Source organism: Terrapene carolina, unplaced genomic scaffold, assembly GCF_002925995.2.
Source record: "Terrapene carolina triunguis isolate 2854851 unplaced genomic scaffold, T_m_triunguis-2.0 Scaffold211, whole genome shotgun sequence".
In the NCBI taxonomy this organism is placed as follows: domain Eukaryota; kingdom Metazoa; phylum Chordata; order Testudines; family Emydidae; genus Terrapene; species Terrapene triunguis.
Window position 1 is genome coordinate 22749055 of NW_020664562.1, and position 15650 is coordinate 22764704.

General features: G+C 43.6%; 1 protein-coding gene across 2 annotated transcripts in view; it reads right to left on the minus strand.

The window, feature by feature from the left end:
* The window catches only part of LOC112105203 (metal-response element-binding transcription factor 2), a 47082-nt gene extending 32343 nt beyond the window's left edge, over positions 1-14739 (minus strand). For both annotated transcript variants that reach the window (XM_024197896.2, XM_024197894.2), the window contains exon 1: positions 14531-14739. In XM_024197896.2, coding sequence (XP_024053664.1) covers positions 14531-14535 — 5 coding nt within the window. In that variant the 5' untranslated portion in view covers positions 14536-14739. The remainder of the gene's footprint in view (positions 1-14530) is intronic.
* Between the last annotated feature and the right edge of the window lie 911 nt (positions 14740-15650).

Sequence of the window (15650 nt, forward strand, 5' to 3'; positions counted from 1 at the left end):
AATTTTAGCAGCAACCACTGTATATAGGAGACAGATTCATTCACTTTCTGTAAGTACATTTTTATTCCACACCCATGCAAACATTTCTATGTTTGGTAGGAACATGAAAATCAAAAGCACAATTGCCAATGAGGCTCTCACCGCTGGATGTATGTCTAGCTGTCATTGTGGAAAATCTCCCTTGGGTATGACAGCCCTAGAAGATGTGAGGTGTGTGTGAGGAGGGCCTAGAAGGCAGTTCAGTATGGGCTGCAAGAGGAAGTGAGCATGGATGTGTTCCACCTGAAGTTCATTCAGGGACCGCAACACATCTGTTTGCTCCCTAAGCAGCTTTATCATCTGCTCCTGCCTGTTTCCTATCCTGACTATTCATCTGCAGTTTGTCGTTGGTTGCCTCTCTCCATGCTGTCTGCTCCCAATCCGAAGCACCAGAGGATTGCATCACCTCCTGGAACACATCATCTTCCTTATTCCTCTTGTTTTGTCTCCTTATCAGATGGAGAGACTCAGCCAGTGTGCAAGAGAAGACCTTCAAGGGCACCTCTGCTGATGCTAAAGAAACACCACAGACAGAAGCTCTATTGCGAGTGCACTCACACCCTTGATCCAAACAAGTTAGAAACACAACTGTCTCACTTTCCCATGGCGGGCATACAGCACGGCAGTAGCCCCAGCCATGCTGAGTTCAACATGGGGGTGATAGCGTGGGTATCTCGCTCCTGAGGGTAACCGAGGATGCAAGAGTACAGCTCCTGCATGCATGTAGATGTATGCTGCTCTCCTATGTGCTGCTATGATTATTGCAGAAGTAATTGTCGATTGGCACAGCAAAGTTTCCTACTGCAGGGGAAGAAACAACGCAGCCCTCCCAAGAAACCTTTGGCAGAGGATTGCAGATTACCTCCATGAAAGTTTTCTAGAGTTCTCTATGGATGATTCTCGGGACATCCCAGTGTGCATAAACTAATTTTTCCACAGGGCCCCTCTGCCTACCTGCACAGGTGAATGAGAACCAGATACAAACTGTACCTGTCTTGGTTATTTCAATCCCTCTTCTACCCTGGTTAACAAACCAGATCAGCAGCATGTGTCCCTGCAGAATTAACCGGAGCTTCCGTCTCCTGCATTAGGCGCACCAGAGCCGGAGTGCTGGGACTGGCTAGACTGCTCCGGAATTAAAAAGAAGTTCTGGCTTGCCACACCATTGGATGTCCCTGTCGCCTGTCTCCCATCCTCCTCCAACTCCACTTCCTCGTCCACTAAGTCATCCTCGGGGTTCACTCTGCTGGCTATTGACTCCAGCTCCCCTAAAGTATCCACAGGGCTCTTGACAGTTGAGGTGGGGTTGCCGCTGAGGATGGCATACAGCTCCTTCTAGAAGCAGTACGTCTGAAGTGCCACACCAGAGCGACTATTAGCCTCTCTTGCCTTCTGGGATGCCTGCCTCAACTCCTTGATTTTTGAACAGCACTGCTGTATCCCCCTATCATACGCCTTCTTTTTAGGTGACCCCTAAAACTCCTTAGTTCTTCTTGGACGCTCTCTAATTCTTCACAATCGTTCTGCCACCAATAAAGAGGGAGGCTGTGCTCCGAAGGTCATCTCTGTGAAGTTTAAATGCAACGTTTTACAGAAGCAGTATTGTTTACAACACAGACAACACTGTTTCAGTGCTTTAAAAGACAGCCAGTACTCACACACCTGTTACTAACTGGCTGACCCCAGGCAAGCGCACACAAGCCACAAGACCCCCAAAATGGTGATTGGGCACAGGGTCAGGGTAAATCACTGTTCCCAGACCCTGCTGTACACTGGGCACGTGGCTCTTGGGCACCTGGGGAGAGCCAGCACTGTAGGGGGCAGGGGGCTGATAATCATTCCTGTCCCCACACTTTCCACAGGAGGCTATCATTATGGAAGATATCTCGCTGCTGAGGGTGAGCAGGGAATCAAGGGAGGGTCTTCTCCAAGCTTGCGGCTTCTGCCCTGGCCCCCGTGTGGTTAGCCTGTGTGCAGCAATGGTCCCCACCCCCTGTGACGGCACAGTGGCGCAGGAAAGTTACCGTTAATGGGGCAAGAAACAAAGCAGCCCTTCCGAGGAACCTGTGGGAACAGATTGCCCAGTATCACCATGACAGTTTCCTGGAGATCTCTGAGGGAGATTCCTGCGAAGTGAGGGAGTGCATCAACAGCCTGTTCCACCGCTCAAACTAGGCATGAGGTAGGAGACAAGCCTGCTTTCTGCAACCCTCCTGTCCCCAACAACTCACTTCAGCAATTCCCAAAATCAGATCCGCTTACCAGGGGCCTCCTCTCCTGTTTGCGCTTCACCAAGATCTGACTGTTGTGACTGGCCAGGCATCTCTGGGGTAGAAAAGAGCTCCTGATTGCATGCATCTCTGGCCTCCTAGTCATCCTCTACCTCTGGTTCCCCCTCCTCATCCAAGATTGCCTCCTCCTGGCTCAGTCCACTCTCGACTGGCAACAAAGCCAATGAAGTATCCACAGGGGACTTTGCAGTGGAGTTGGGGTCCCCACTGAGTATCGTGTCCAGCTCTTTGTAGAACCGGCAGCCCGTGGGTGCAGCACCCGAGTGGCGGTTTGCCTCTCACGCCTTGTGGTAGGTGTTCTGCAGCTCCTTCACTTTGACCCTGCACTGCAATGTGTCCCGGTCATGGCCCTTTTCTATCACGCATCTAGAAATCCGTCCTTAGGTATCACAATGCTGACGGCTGGAGCGCAGCTGTGACTGCACTGCCTCCTTTCCCCAAATGCCAATGAAGTCCAGCAGCTAGGCATTGCTCCAAGCTGGGGATCGCTTGCTGCTTGGAGCAGGCATGGCCACCTGGAAAGATGCGCTGAGACCACTGCACGCATCACCAAGCAAACAGGAAGGGGATTTTCAAATATGCAATGGAATGTATGGGGTGGGGCTGATGGTTGGTCACCTGAGGTCAGGGCAGTAGAGTTCAAACCAATGGCCAGAGAGGTGAGAACAGGCATTGTGGGACACCTCCTGGAGGCCAATCGCAGCGCTGTAATCACCACGGTGTCTACACTGGCACTGCAGCGCTGTAGCCATGGCGCAGAAAGTTCTACGCCTCTCATCAAGGTGTTTTTTGTTTTGTTTTGTTTTTTTAAGAGCACTGCATCTGTGCAGTTTCTGCGCACTAAGTGGCTTGGCAGTGTGTACACCTTGGGAGTTACAGTGCTCAAAGCTGCTTTACTGCGCACAAACTTGCCAGTGTAGTCGGGGCATGATATACTGAAATAAGAAGTTCAATGGGCATGCACCACCCAATCCTGCAGAATCTGACTGTACTGAAGATGTTCAGTGGTTGGAGCTTTAGCTACAGACAGTTATTCTTGAGACAAATAGAGGCAGTTGCAAAAATTCAGACTGATGAACTAAGCCTGGTAGAGAAGCATTACACCACAAAGATAGATCACTGCTCTTCGTGGCAAAGAGAATGGCAATCATCCAGTGAAGTCAGGCTACTCAAGATATTAAGCTACGTACCAGGCTGAAGTCCAATGTGAGTAGCTGTGCATGTTTGAATAGCAGTATATACTTTGTTGCATGTGCATATGATCAAGATGATTAGCAAGTGAAAGGAATTAAAGTTATTAGGATTTTTCAACTCTGCAAGAACTACTGATGGAACTCTTTTACCCACTCTCCCCGCCTAATCTCCTAGAACAAAACAAAACCCACACCTCTAAGGGTGGCTGGGCCTGATACCAAGATTTTTCTAGAAAAATCCTCTGCTCTTCAAAAATGGACAGCAGGGGACGCGATTCCCACTGAATATTGACATTCATGCTGCCCCCTTTCTCAACATAATTGCAGGTGATGCTATATATCCACTTTTATCATGTCTAATGACACCATGTCCTGCTTATACATGTCTGGGAATGATGCCAATTCAGCTACACATTAAGCAAGTGCAAAGTGCAGGTAAAGTGGTTTTGGGACACTGAAAGAAAAGTAGAGAAAGTCTAGCCCACAATGACTGTTCAGTAGCTAATTGTGACATAGGATACACATTGGCAAAGGATCTCCTTCTTTGTAAACAACTCTCACCTCAGACCTGTTAAATAGGCTAAAAGTAGATGTAAGTGCTCACAAGTGTTATTTGGTTTATAGGAGCAGCGGTTTAAGGGGGGGGAAAAAATGGTAAATTGGGGATCCTCTGCACCTTTGGATGATTCATTTGGGATTTGTTAACTCGTTACACTGAACACATCTTGCAGGATATTTATCCGTAAGCTATATCAGGTGAGGTTTCTACAGAAAGCTCATAACTTGTCAAAACTCAATCACTGGCAGATGTACGTTCAAGTAATATTTAAGGAAGTGTATTTGTACGCAAAGTAATTACTACTCCAAGTCCAAAAAGCATAATCATCAAGAGATAACACCCGGAATGCCCATCCAAGCATTCCTCCTAATCAGAAGGCAAGGTAACACAAGGCTCAACTGACCGGCCTTCCTCCCTCCCAAAACTATCAATGGAAAACCAGAGGCATTACCCAACCATCAAAACTTCTTGAAGGGACATTACAACAGAGCTTCACTCTGGCTGTGAACAGAAACAAAAGACTTTTCAGTGTAACAGTGTAGGGAAAACAACAAGAAGTCCGGTGGCACCTTAAAGACTAACAGATTTATTTGGGCATAAGTTTTCATGGGTAAAAAACCTCACTTCTTCAGATGCATGGAGTGAAAATTACAGATGCAGGCATTATATAATGACACATGAAGAGAAGGGAGTTACCTCACAAGTGGAGAACCAGTGCTGACAGGGCCAATTTGATCAGGGTGGATGTAGTCCACTCCTAATAATAGATGAGGAGGTGTCAATTCCAGGAGAAGCAAAGCTGCTTTTGTAATGAGCCAGCCACTCCCAGTCCCTATTCAAGCCCAAATTAATGGTGTTAAATGAATTTTAGTTCTGCTGTTTCTCTTTGAAGTCTGTTTCTGAAGTTTTTTGTTCAAGTATAGCTACTTTTAAATCTGTTATAGAATGTCCAGGGAAATTGAAGTGTTCTCCTACTGGCTTTTGTATGTTACCATTCCTGATGTCCGATTTGTGTCTATTTATTCTTTTATGTAGGGACTGTCCGGTTTGGCCAGTGTACATGGCAGAGGGGCATTGCTGGCACATACAACATTAGTAGATGTGCAGGTGAATGAGCTGTTGATGGTGTGGCTGATGTGGTTGGGTCCTCAGATGGTGTCGCTAGAGTAGATATGGGGACAGAGTAGGCAACGACATTTGCTACAGGGATTGGTTCCTGGGTTAGTGTTTCTGTGGTGTGGTGTGTAGTGGCTGGTGAGTATTTGCTTCAGGTTGGGGGGCTGTCTGTAAGCGAGGACTGGCCTGCCTCCCAAGGTCTGTGAGAGTGAGGGATCGTTTTCCAGGATAGGTTGTAGATCGTTGATAATGTGCTGGAGAGGTTTTAGCTGGGGGCTGTACGTGATGGCCTGTGGTGTTCTGTTATTTTCCTTGTTGGGCCTGTCCTGTAGTAGGTGATTTCTGGGTACCCGTCTCGCTCTGTCAATCTGTTTCCTCACTTCCCCAGGTGGGTGGTGTAGTTTTAAGAATGCTTGATAAAGATCTTGTAGGTGTTTGTCTCTGTCTGAGGGATTGGGAGTGTAGGGAAAGACACTCTGGATCCTTTCACTGAGGAAACTCCTTGGGGAGTGAGGGTGCTTTCAGGAACATCTTGGACCTTGGCTATTGAGAAACCAGCCAGCTCTGCAATACACTGAACTCTGGGTGGGGGCAGAGGGGAGAAAGAATTCACTTTATTAGACTGGAAAGATAACTATTGATAAAATGGGAACCTGGGTCTAAACTTATGATTTTGTTTTGTGGTGGAAACAAGTAGTTACAATACACTATATCTAGTTAAATAAATCTACTAGGAATAAAGATTTAACAAAGTGCTCACAAGTGCTGTGTGGTTTATAGGAGCAGCGGTTTAAGGAAAAACTGGTAAATTGGGGGTACACCGCACCTTTGGATGCAGAGGATCTGGACTGTATGAGAGTAGCTGGTGTCGGGGCTGAATATCACAAGGGAATGATTCATTGGGATTTGTTAACCTGCCTAGATAAGGGAGGGCCATAAACCCAGAGGAGAATGCTTTTGAGTGGCTGAAGGGCTGGCAGCCGTCAGGGAGCTGACACCCAGCTACCACAAGAAAGACCCCTGTCACTAGAGGCAGGGGTTAACAAGGTGACTCCCAGGCCTGGGTCCTACAAGAACCATCACACTAATGTAGCAGTTTTAATATTTGCCTGATGCCCAAAGATTGACTTATATGGACAGCAGAGGGAGGAGGCAGCAGGACTTGAAGCAACTTCTGCAGAGCTGAAAACACAAGCTATGCTGTTGCAGGCTTTATTCTAACATGTAGTCAGCATGTTGACCAAATCAAAATACTCAGTGTACACTGTCAAGTAAGCATGAGGAACTTGGAATGGATAAGTAAATCATCACTTCTTTATCGCCCATTGACGCCAATTCTCATCTTATGTACTACACTTGATCTTTATTACTTATTCCAGTCTTAGGCTAGGTCTACACTGCACATCTTACAGCAGCACAGTAAGGCACACAGTGTAGCCGCTCTTTGTTGGCAGGAAAGAGCTCTTCCGCCAACAAAATAAAACCAGCCCCAACCAGGGGCAGTAGCTTTGTCCAAGGGAGAGCATCTCCCACCGACAAAGCACTGTCCACACCGGTGCTGTTTGTCATTAAAACTTTTATTGGTGTTTCCCCCCTCCACACACACACACCCCTGCCCAACAAAAGTGAAGTGTAGACATAGCCTTATTTTCTATGGAGATGAGGAAGAGCATTGTTAGTCTACCCACAGGCCATTTGCTGCTATGAAATGGTTGTGTGTGACAGTGGAATTATATTCTCACATACAAAAACAAGACTCTCTTAGTGGTACATGGTGGAATGATACAATACAGTAGTGAAGACTGGTACACCTGATGTTCAACTTACACAGTGGCTCTCTTTTCCAGAAATTTCTTAAACTTTAAAAGTTAGGCTAGCTGTAATAACAAAACAACTTAATATATTCACACTAAAAAAGGGTTGAGATATATTAAAGGTTCATAAAATACTTCATTTGGATTCCAATTTTCCTTCCCACAACTTTATCAAGGAGGTAGAAAAACCCTGGAAAATTGGACCTGAATGTAACTGATACAAACATATCTGAGTGAGTTTGCAGAACCTGAAACAATAGCTGAGATGAGAATTACTTTACTCGTTTCAGTAAATATTTACTCAGATGCCAATAATGATTTTAAATTCAACACTTAACATTACACTGCTCAAAATATGAAAAAGACAATATCATTATGATCTATTCTGAGCAACAGCTCATTTTTGGTACCACAAGTAAATGGGCCTGGGAAAGGAATACCCTGCTAAACTAATGTGGGACATAAAGGGGTATCTGCATCTCACCAAGGGAAAGCCCAATTAAAAGAGACCAACAAACCCCCATGGCTGTAGCAACAAGAAGCCAAGCCCAAGGACCAATGTAGAACCTATGCAACATACATGATCATATTCTGAACATCTCCACAATTCAAGAGACGTGTTTCAAGTGGACAGAGTTTGTTTTTTGGGCACGACTTCCCCTACCACCAATCTGAACACTGAGTAGCATCATATGAATTGAAAAAAAATGGTAGTGGAAAGAAGGGGCAGGTCTTAAGTGAATGGATATGACAAGCAAAAAAAGTAATGAAGTTATGACAAGAATGAAAGTTAACTTCACTTGTCAATTCATTATTTTTAGTCGCACACTAAAAATGGTTTACTTCTATTTAACTTCACTGACCAATATTTTGGAAAAACGAAGTCCAAAAGATAATACCACCTGGCCTTCATATAAGGCCTAATCTACACACCATTTTGGTACCATTTAATTATTTTGACGAGGGGTGTGATTTTATACTTAAAGTAGTGCAATTGCCTAGCGTGGACACAGTTATATCACTATAAAGGCACTTATATAAGCCATACCAATATAAGCCCCGTTATAGGAATATAACTGTGGGATATGCATGTGTACCACTTAATTACATCTGTTTCTATAAACCAATATAGTTAAGTGGTACAAAAACTTTATAGACATGGCCTAAGGTTTGAGCACTCACAACACACATTGAAATCCTTGCTACCAAAACTAGGGAAGACCAGACTTTACACTCTTGATATTTAAGCTTTAAACATCTACCTGCTTTAAAAAAAAAAAAAAAACCACCCACAATTCCCAGGCCTTCTTTATATACCATAAAACCAAGAGGGTGTAAGCTTCCTCCTCCCCCGCAATCTTTTGTCTTTTAAGGCAGTTTTAAAATAAGCTTAAATTCACTTTTTATTGTTACTTCATAAGAAAAACAGATTTGTGACCGATAATAAAAAAATCAGTAACTTCCTAAATGCAGAACTTTACTACACAATACATTCATATGATACAACAATGGTAAATTGTGAGTTTCCATCACAATCAAATTCTCACTGGCTTGCAACACAGGTTACTGTACATAACAGTATATATTTGAGTATTTTCTACCCTTTTATGGAACTTTATGGCTGAATAAATATTTAAAATTTATTTTGATTTCCAAGTTTCCTGTCCCAGCCCACATGATAGATAATGTTTTCACCCGTCAGCTCACAGACTTTTACAGAACTTTATATTACGGTAACACTTGGTGCCAAAGTTGTGCCAGGAACTGTACAAACACATAAGATATAGGCTCTACCCTAAAAGGCAAGCGTATTTCACTCTAAAACAAGAAACATACAAAGGATAGAGGTAGAAACGCATTCTTATACAATTTTTAAATATACAATCAAAACAAAGTTTGAAAATGTATAATGTGCCAAATCCATCTGCCACTCAAGCCATTGTTAATTGACAGATTTTTTTTTAATAGGCATCAGCAGAAGTGGGCCTTAACTATCATTTGAAGGAGAATATGCCTTCCTTTATGATAGCCTCCCTGAAGGCATTTTCACATGTAGAGTGTTACTTGCTAGCAAGTGAGGCTGATTATAAACAATTCAGACAATAGATATCAACTTTTACTTAACACCTACACACACACACACACAAGCTGGAGTTCCTTAAGACAGTTTGTGCTAAGAAGTAGAGGAAAGTAGAATACTGGACATGGTCAATACATCATTTTTGATTACTTATGAGTTTCTTCAAACAAAGATGTTTAGTCTCTCTGAGAACTAGGGCCTGGTATACACTATGAATTTACATTGGTATAGCTATGTCTCTTAGGGGTGCAGCTGCGCTGCTGTGATGATTTAAGTGCAGACATACCCCAAGTGTGTCAAATGTTAAGATCTTAAATCTAGGCATTTATAACATGCTCACAGGTGCAAAAAAGTCAGCTTTTCTGGTGTATTTTATCTATATTGGGATAAGTAACCCCAGTTTTTTGGCACTATCACTCTGGAGTTCTCAAGACTGGTTTATGCTGAAGCGCTGAAAATGGAGACATACTACAGGCTGAATGTTTAAGTATAACCTATTTAGTTTGATTGTTATACCTTGAGACCTGATACAAATAGACTGTCACTCCGAAATAAATAGTTTGCCACCAGTAAAGTGTAAACAAAATAGAAATTATGAAGAAAAATATTAAAATATACTTAGGGTACGTCTATACCCAGCCGCTAGTTCGGCAGCTGGAAATCGAACTTCTGGGTTCGACTTATCGTGTCTTGTCTGGACGCGATAAGTCGAACCAGGAAGTGATCGCCGTCGACTGCGGTACTCCAGCTAGACGAGAGGAGTACCGCGGAGTCGACGGGGGAGCCTGCCTGCCGCGTGTGGACCGAGGTAAGTTTGAACTAAGGTACTTCGAACTTCAGCTACGTTATTCACGTAGCTGAAGTTGCGTACCTTAGTTCGAATTGGGGGGTAAGTGTAGACCAAGCCTAAGTCTCAGTTCTGAAGGAACAATCCTATAAATACAGATAGAAGTGCTGAATACTGAAAAAAGGTACTTCAATTCATATTCAGTAGAAGGGTCCAAAAGGGCACAAATATTAGAACTAATGCATAATGTTGCTGATAAAACCTTCCACAGCAGTCTACAGTCCTATTTTTAGGCTTCTTAGTAAAGAACAATTACTTTAATTATGAACCTTTAATTTCTGACAGTCTTTCTGCCAAAGAATTGGGAAAGGCCAGATTCTTCCAGTACCTTTCAGAATCTGGCATAAGAAAAGGATACTTTAAGTATACAAAAAACAGACAAAAGTAGGACAAATCAGTTTTATATAGTTTGGCTCTCTTTTTGGAACATGAAAAGTACATTAAGGTGGACTTACATTTATAAGGTCTACAACTGCTTTTGCAGTGTATCATTAATTGTTCTAGTTTTTGAGACAAACCCTCTCACTTTTGCTGTATTACTGTTATGCAATATCAGTGTGCTTCTAATATTCTTATATTGATAATTGCTGTCACTTCCGTTTTCTGTGAAATTTTTTTAAAGTGTTGGATAGTTTAAGAGACTTTACTGTAAGCCAACGGACTGAATATATACCTCTCAAAAATCTATTTTTTAAACATTCACACTCATTTCAAGGGCAATATTCATTCTACTTTTGAACACACTAGTTTACTTCAGCCCCAATTGTGATCATAACAGGATATCATGCAGTATGCTATCCCACTAAAGGATTATTAAAATGTTTTGGAAAAAAATCGTAGATCTTGGCAGTCATTTTTGCTCTGAGTTCTTCTTTCCTCTGGTTAGACACCTGGGGAAAACCTTTATCAACCACAGAACATTTTTCATTTGTTCATATTGCTTTTCAAATACACCTCTACCCCAATATAATGCTGTCCTCGGGAGCAAAAAAAAAAAAAAAATCTTACCGCATTATAGGTGAAACCGCGTTCTATCGAACTTGCTTTGATCCACCGGAGTGCACAGCCCCGCCCCCCCGGAGCGCTGCTTTACCGCATTATATCCGAATTCATGTTATATCGGGTCGTGTTATATCGGGGTAGAGCTGTAGTTTTATCCTGTCAACTCATCCATGATAGTCGGCATTTGATGCAAACAGCTATTTTCTTTGTTATGGAATACAGGTTCTTAAAGGGTAGAAAAGCATTCCTACGGCCCTTTCAATCATAGTTAAGACTACCTAGGAATCTCCTTCATTCCACACATGAAAGAGATGCAACTGCCCTTAACATATACGATTTATCCTCAGAAGTGAAGAAATAGGAAAACTGGTTAAATCCTTGAGCAGAAATCCTAGTGAATACTGCCACTAGACTTCCTTATCTTGTAATCACATTCTCTCTGAAGATCCTAAAAACCCTAACTTTCCATAATTCACAGTATTTATTTTTAGTATCATTTCTCATAAAAAGTCCATCAAGCCTCGAAGTCTTTAAAGAGTTATCACAGAATGGTGGACTAGTCTCCATGAACCTATTACTAGAACAGTAAGGTTATAGGTTAACTTGTGTACACACACACACACGATAAAGGGAAAGGGAAAAAATAAGATACCAGAACATTAACAAGTCTCACCTTGTTTGTTTCCCTTCCCTAAATCCTTTGTCTCAAATGTTATTTAGTGTATAGACTCCTTGAGTTAAGGATGGTCTTTTGTGTTTGTGCAGTACCTAGCACGTTGTTAGTACTGCCGGAAACAAATACTTGAGGGTGGGCAAGTATGTCACGAGGTCCAAGACACTTCCATTTGAGTTGTATTGAAAAAAGGGCATAACTTTGCCTATCTATGAAACAGAAATCTACCCTCGATCTTTTAAAAAAAAAAAAAAAAAAAAAACCATAAAGAGAACTCAGTCTTCATTTCCTCATAGGCCATCCTAAAAAAGGAGTGACCCTTAAAAGAGCAATTTATCTTCCCCAAGTTTCTTTCTATGGAATAATCTACACCTGAGAAGCAGAAGAAAAAGTGACCTTGGAAAGTATCAGAGGGGTAGCCTTGTTAGTCTGGATCTGTAAAAAGCAACAAAGAGTCCTGTGGCACCTTAAAGACTAACAGATGTATTGGAGCATAAGCTTTCGTGGGTGAATACCCACTTCGTCAGACGCAACACCTTTGGAAGTCATTTAACACTAGAAATGTGTCAGAACTGACTGAGAAAGGATCCATCCTTAATTTTCTTCCCTCAAGGTTAAGTTCAACTTCCCTGACAAATACCACCTGTATTTTTCAATAGGATGATCCGTTTCTGAAGTGATGCTGTCAGCTTGAAATCTAGTTCTTTTCAAAACGTTAAAAGTTGTTTCAGGTATTACGCTGGGCCAGGGACCCTCTGGCAATATTTGTGGTTTTACAATCCTCCTCCTTGCTTTTTCAAGACATTTCTCTCTCCCTTCCCTAGAGGAAGGCCCACACAAACAAGGTGAAACTGGCTACCTAAGGAAGTTAGCAATACAAAGTGCTGTTAAGTATGCAAACAAATGAAAAATTTAATCTAAACTGTTACATAATATCAAGTGTTACTTTTAATGCTTTTTTCACCAAAACAAAAAACAAAAAAACCCACCAGACCAAGTGTGATTAAAACACTCTTTAAAGCCATTCTCAGATGCACCCAAAACAGTAACACCTCCCCACTCAAATGTCTCCCAAGAATATGGATGACCACCCTTTAGTAGCCAATGCTACTAATAGCCAAATGCTATCTACTATTCTTCTCTCACACACTGGGCAGGGGCTGTTCCCAATCCGGGGAAAGCTGAAAAGAACTTAATATTTCTAGGATAACTTTTGGAATTAAAAATGGTGTAGTGTATAATGTACATCTTGTTACACATCAAGTTTAGCAAAAAAATATTCCACATATTTTACTGGACGCCAGCCAGATTAAACAAACCTTTCAGAAACAGAGTGGAAATGTGATTTAGCACAATGGAAGACCTATTATCAAGGAGAAGCAGCATAGCCCTGTTCTCCCAAACCTGTGGGGCCACACAAAACATCACTACACCAAAAATACTCCTTCCGGAACAGTCTTAATGAAGGTTCACATCTCACAAGCTTGCAGCTCCTTACAGATATCCCCCTCCCCCCTTTCACTGCCTCATTCTGCTCATTTCCCTTTCTTTCGCTCTCTCAATCTCTTTGTTTCCCCTTATTCTCTCTCCAGTTCTCTCTTCATACAAATTGAAATGGTGTCAATTTATTAGCCTATACTCCAACATTGCACTACTCAGGCTTTTTAAATCTTTCATCTTCAACAAATCCTTTGAACTGAATTGTAACCTGAAATCTCTGTTTTAAAGGGATAGACAACAAATCATTTCTGTCGACATTTTCATCTACTATAGTTACATGTAATAAATATTAGAAGAAACTATTTTCTCTATTGATTACTTAGGTGTTTTTGACATTAGTTTGTGTATAGTTATTGTCACCATTTCCCCCTGCATAGTCGGCCCGTCTCCCCTGTTTATGGGCAAAGACAGATCATGTTTTAAATGCATTGCTAACACGCTTTGACATTTTTAAAATTATAAACAGGGCCAAATTTTCAGAAACTCATGGGATACATATTATCCTAAAGAAAGAATGTTGTAATTATAATTTTATTTAGGCTTTTTCATTCAAATTGTATCCAAAACGCTCCAACTGGTTAAGTGTAACTCCAATCCTTTAAAATGTTGCCAAATGGACACTGGTCTCAATTTGGAAGTATAAAGAAGCATCTTGTTACCTCCTATTAAAACAAGGAAAACATCAACCCATTTTCTTTTGTGATTCAAGTGCTAGGAAAGGGGGTGTTGTGATGGCTTTTTAGTTACACTAACCACCACCAGTTTCCATAGTTTTGGGGAAGAAACATCTAAAGTTTCTCAGTACAACACAACATATTAAATTTGTTAGAATTCATCCATCTTTGAGATGAAAGGTGCTATTGTAAAAGGTACATTATCTGCACAAAAAGTGAATAGTCCTTCAAATAAGCCTGCCCTCTCTCCCTGTGTGTTGATTTATCTTTTCATACTTTAACAGGTTTGTCAATAGTCAGATACAGTTGTCTAATAAGGAAAGCCACCATCTAAACACCCAACTACACCCCACACCACCCAGATTCCCTCCAGAACCCCAAGATGGTGATGTGACCCTATTCCTGTTCGCCCCTTTGTTTGGTCTCCACAGGGCACTTGCAAATCCCCTTATCATCTGCCTGTTATAGTCAGCTTCGGAGACAGCCCTTATTTCTGAAGTCCTCTGGCCCTAAATATGCCCCACAAGACCTAGATGTGCCCACAATGAGTACAGCACTGGGGGAAGGGAGAAGAGCGGCTGGAGGACTGGGCTGGGTTTCCCCGCCGGGCTGGGGCTCGACCCTCCCCGCCCCCTTTCGGGGAGCCCTCTATTGGGGGGGCGGGTGAGGGGTCCTAACAGCCCACCCCACAGACTCCGGGGCGGCCGCCCGCCCCCACCGCGGAGAGCCCGGCCTCCCTCACCTCATTCGGTCTCTCCAGTGGTGCCAACCGCCTCATGCAGGGAAATCAGCGGACTCAGCACCCTCCCCCCAGAGCCTCTCTGCGGCCGGGCCGGGCCCTCCGTGCGCAGCGCCCCCAGACAGCCCTCGCCGGGCGGAGAGTGGGGGAGGGTCAGAGCCGATTCACACACTGCCCGGCTCCGCCGCAGCCGTTCGCCATTTTTGTTTCCCGCGGAGGAGAAGCTAGTGCATTGTGGGAAAAAACAAAGAGCCTCACCCCCCGCCCCAGCTGGGCCCCGCCTGCGCTGCACGGCCGCTCTCCGGACAGGGGGCGGGGAGTGGGGGAGGAGGCCGAGCGACAGCGGAAGGACACAGGTCATAGACAGTCTCTGCCGCTGGTGAACAAAGAGGAACTATTTTAGACTTGATTGCAGCGAGTGTGAATCCCTCCTCCGAGTCCTCCCCCTCGGAACTAGTTCTAGCAGAGCGGAGAGTGAGGGAGCGTCGTTCTCCAGACTTACCTATTGTTCCCCCTCTTCAGTCACACCGCTGGGGGGAGGGGTCGCAGCCTCCCCCCCCCCTTTGTAACTGCTAACGCTTTCCCACGTACCCAGGTCTCTGACTGTGCCAGGTCCCCACAGCCCGACAGCCAGCAGCATGCAAAGAAATGTGGGCCTGGAGAGATCCCCGAGGACACCTAGTCCATTCCCCCATCCCCTGCTGAGGCAGGACAACCTGTACCTAGATCATGCCTGGGTGGGTGCCTGTCTATCCTGTTCTGAAAAAACAGCCCATGACTGGGATTCCTTGGTAACCAGTTCTGGTGCTTAGCTAGGCAGGGTCTCAGTTCTGCCTCTTTCTTCCTTCTCCCTCCGAACCCCCTGGCCTGGGGTTTCAGCCGTGAATCTGGAAGGGGTCATAACACAGGAAGGAAGCAGATCACACTTCTTAGCCACCAATCCTGGGAGCTGCTAACAAGAGACCAGTGCTTACACTCTAGTGCTGAAAGACTGTTACTGGCTGGTTTCAGAGTAGCACCCGTGTTAGTCTGTATCAGCAAAAAGAACAGGAGTACTTGTGGCACCTTAGAGACTAACAAATTTATTTGAGCATAAGCTTTCGTGGGCTAAAACCCACTTCAT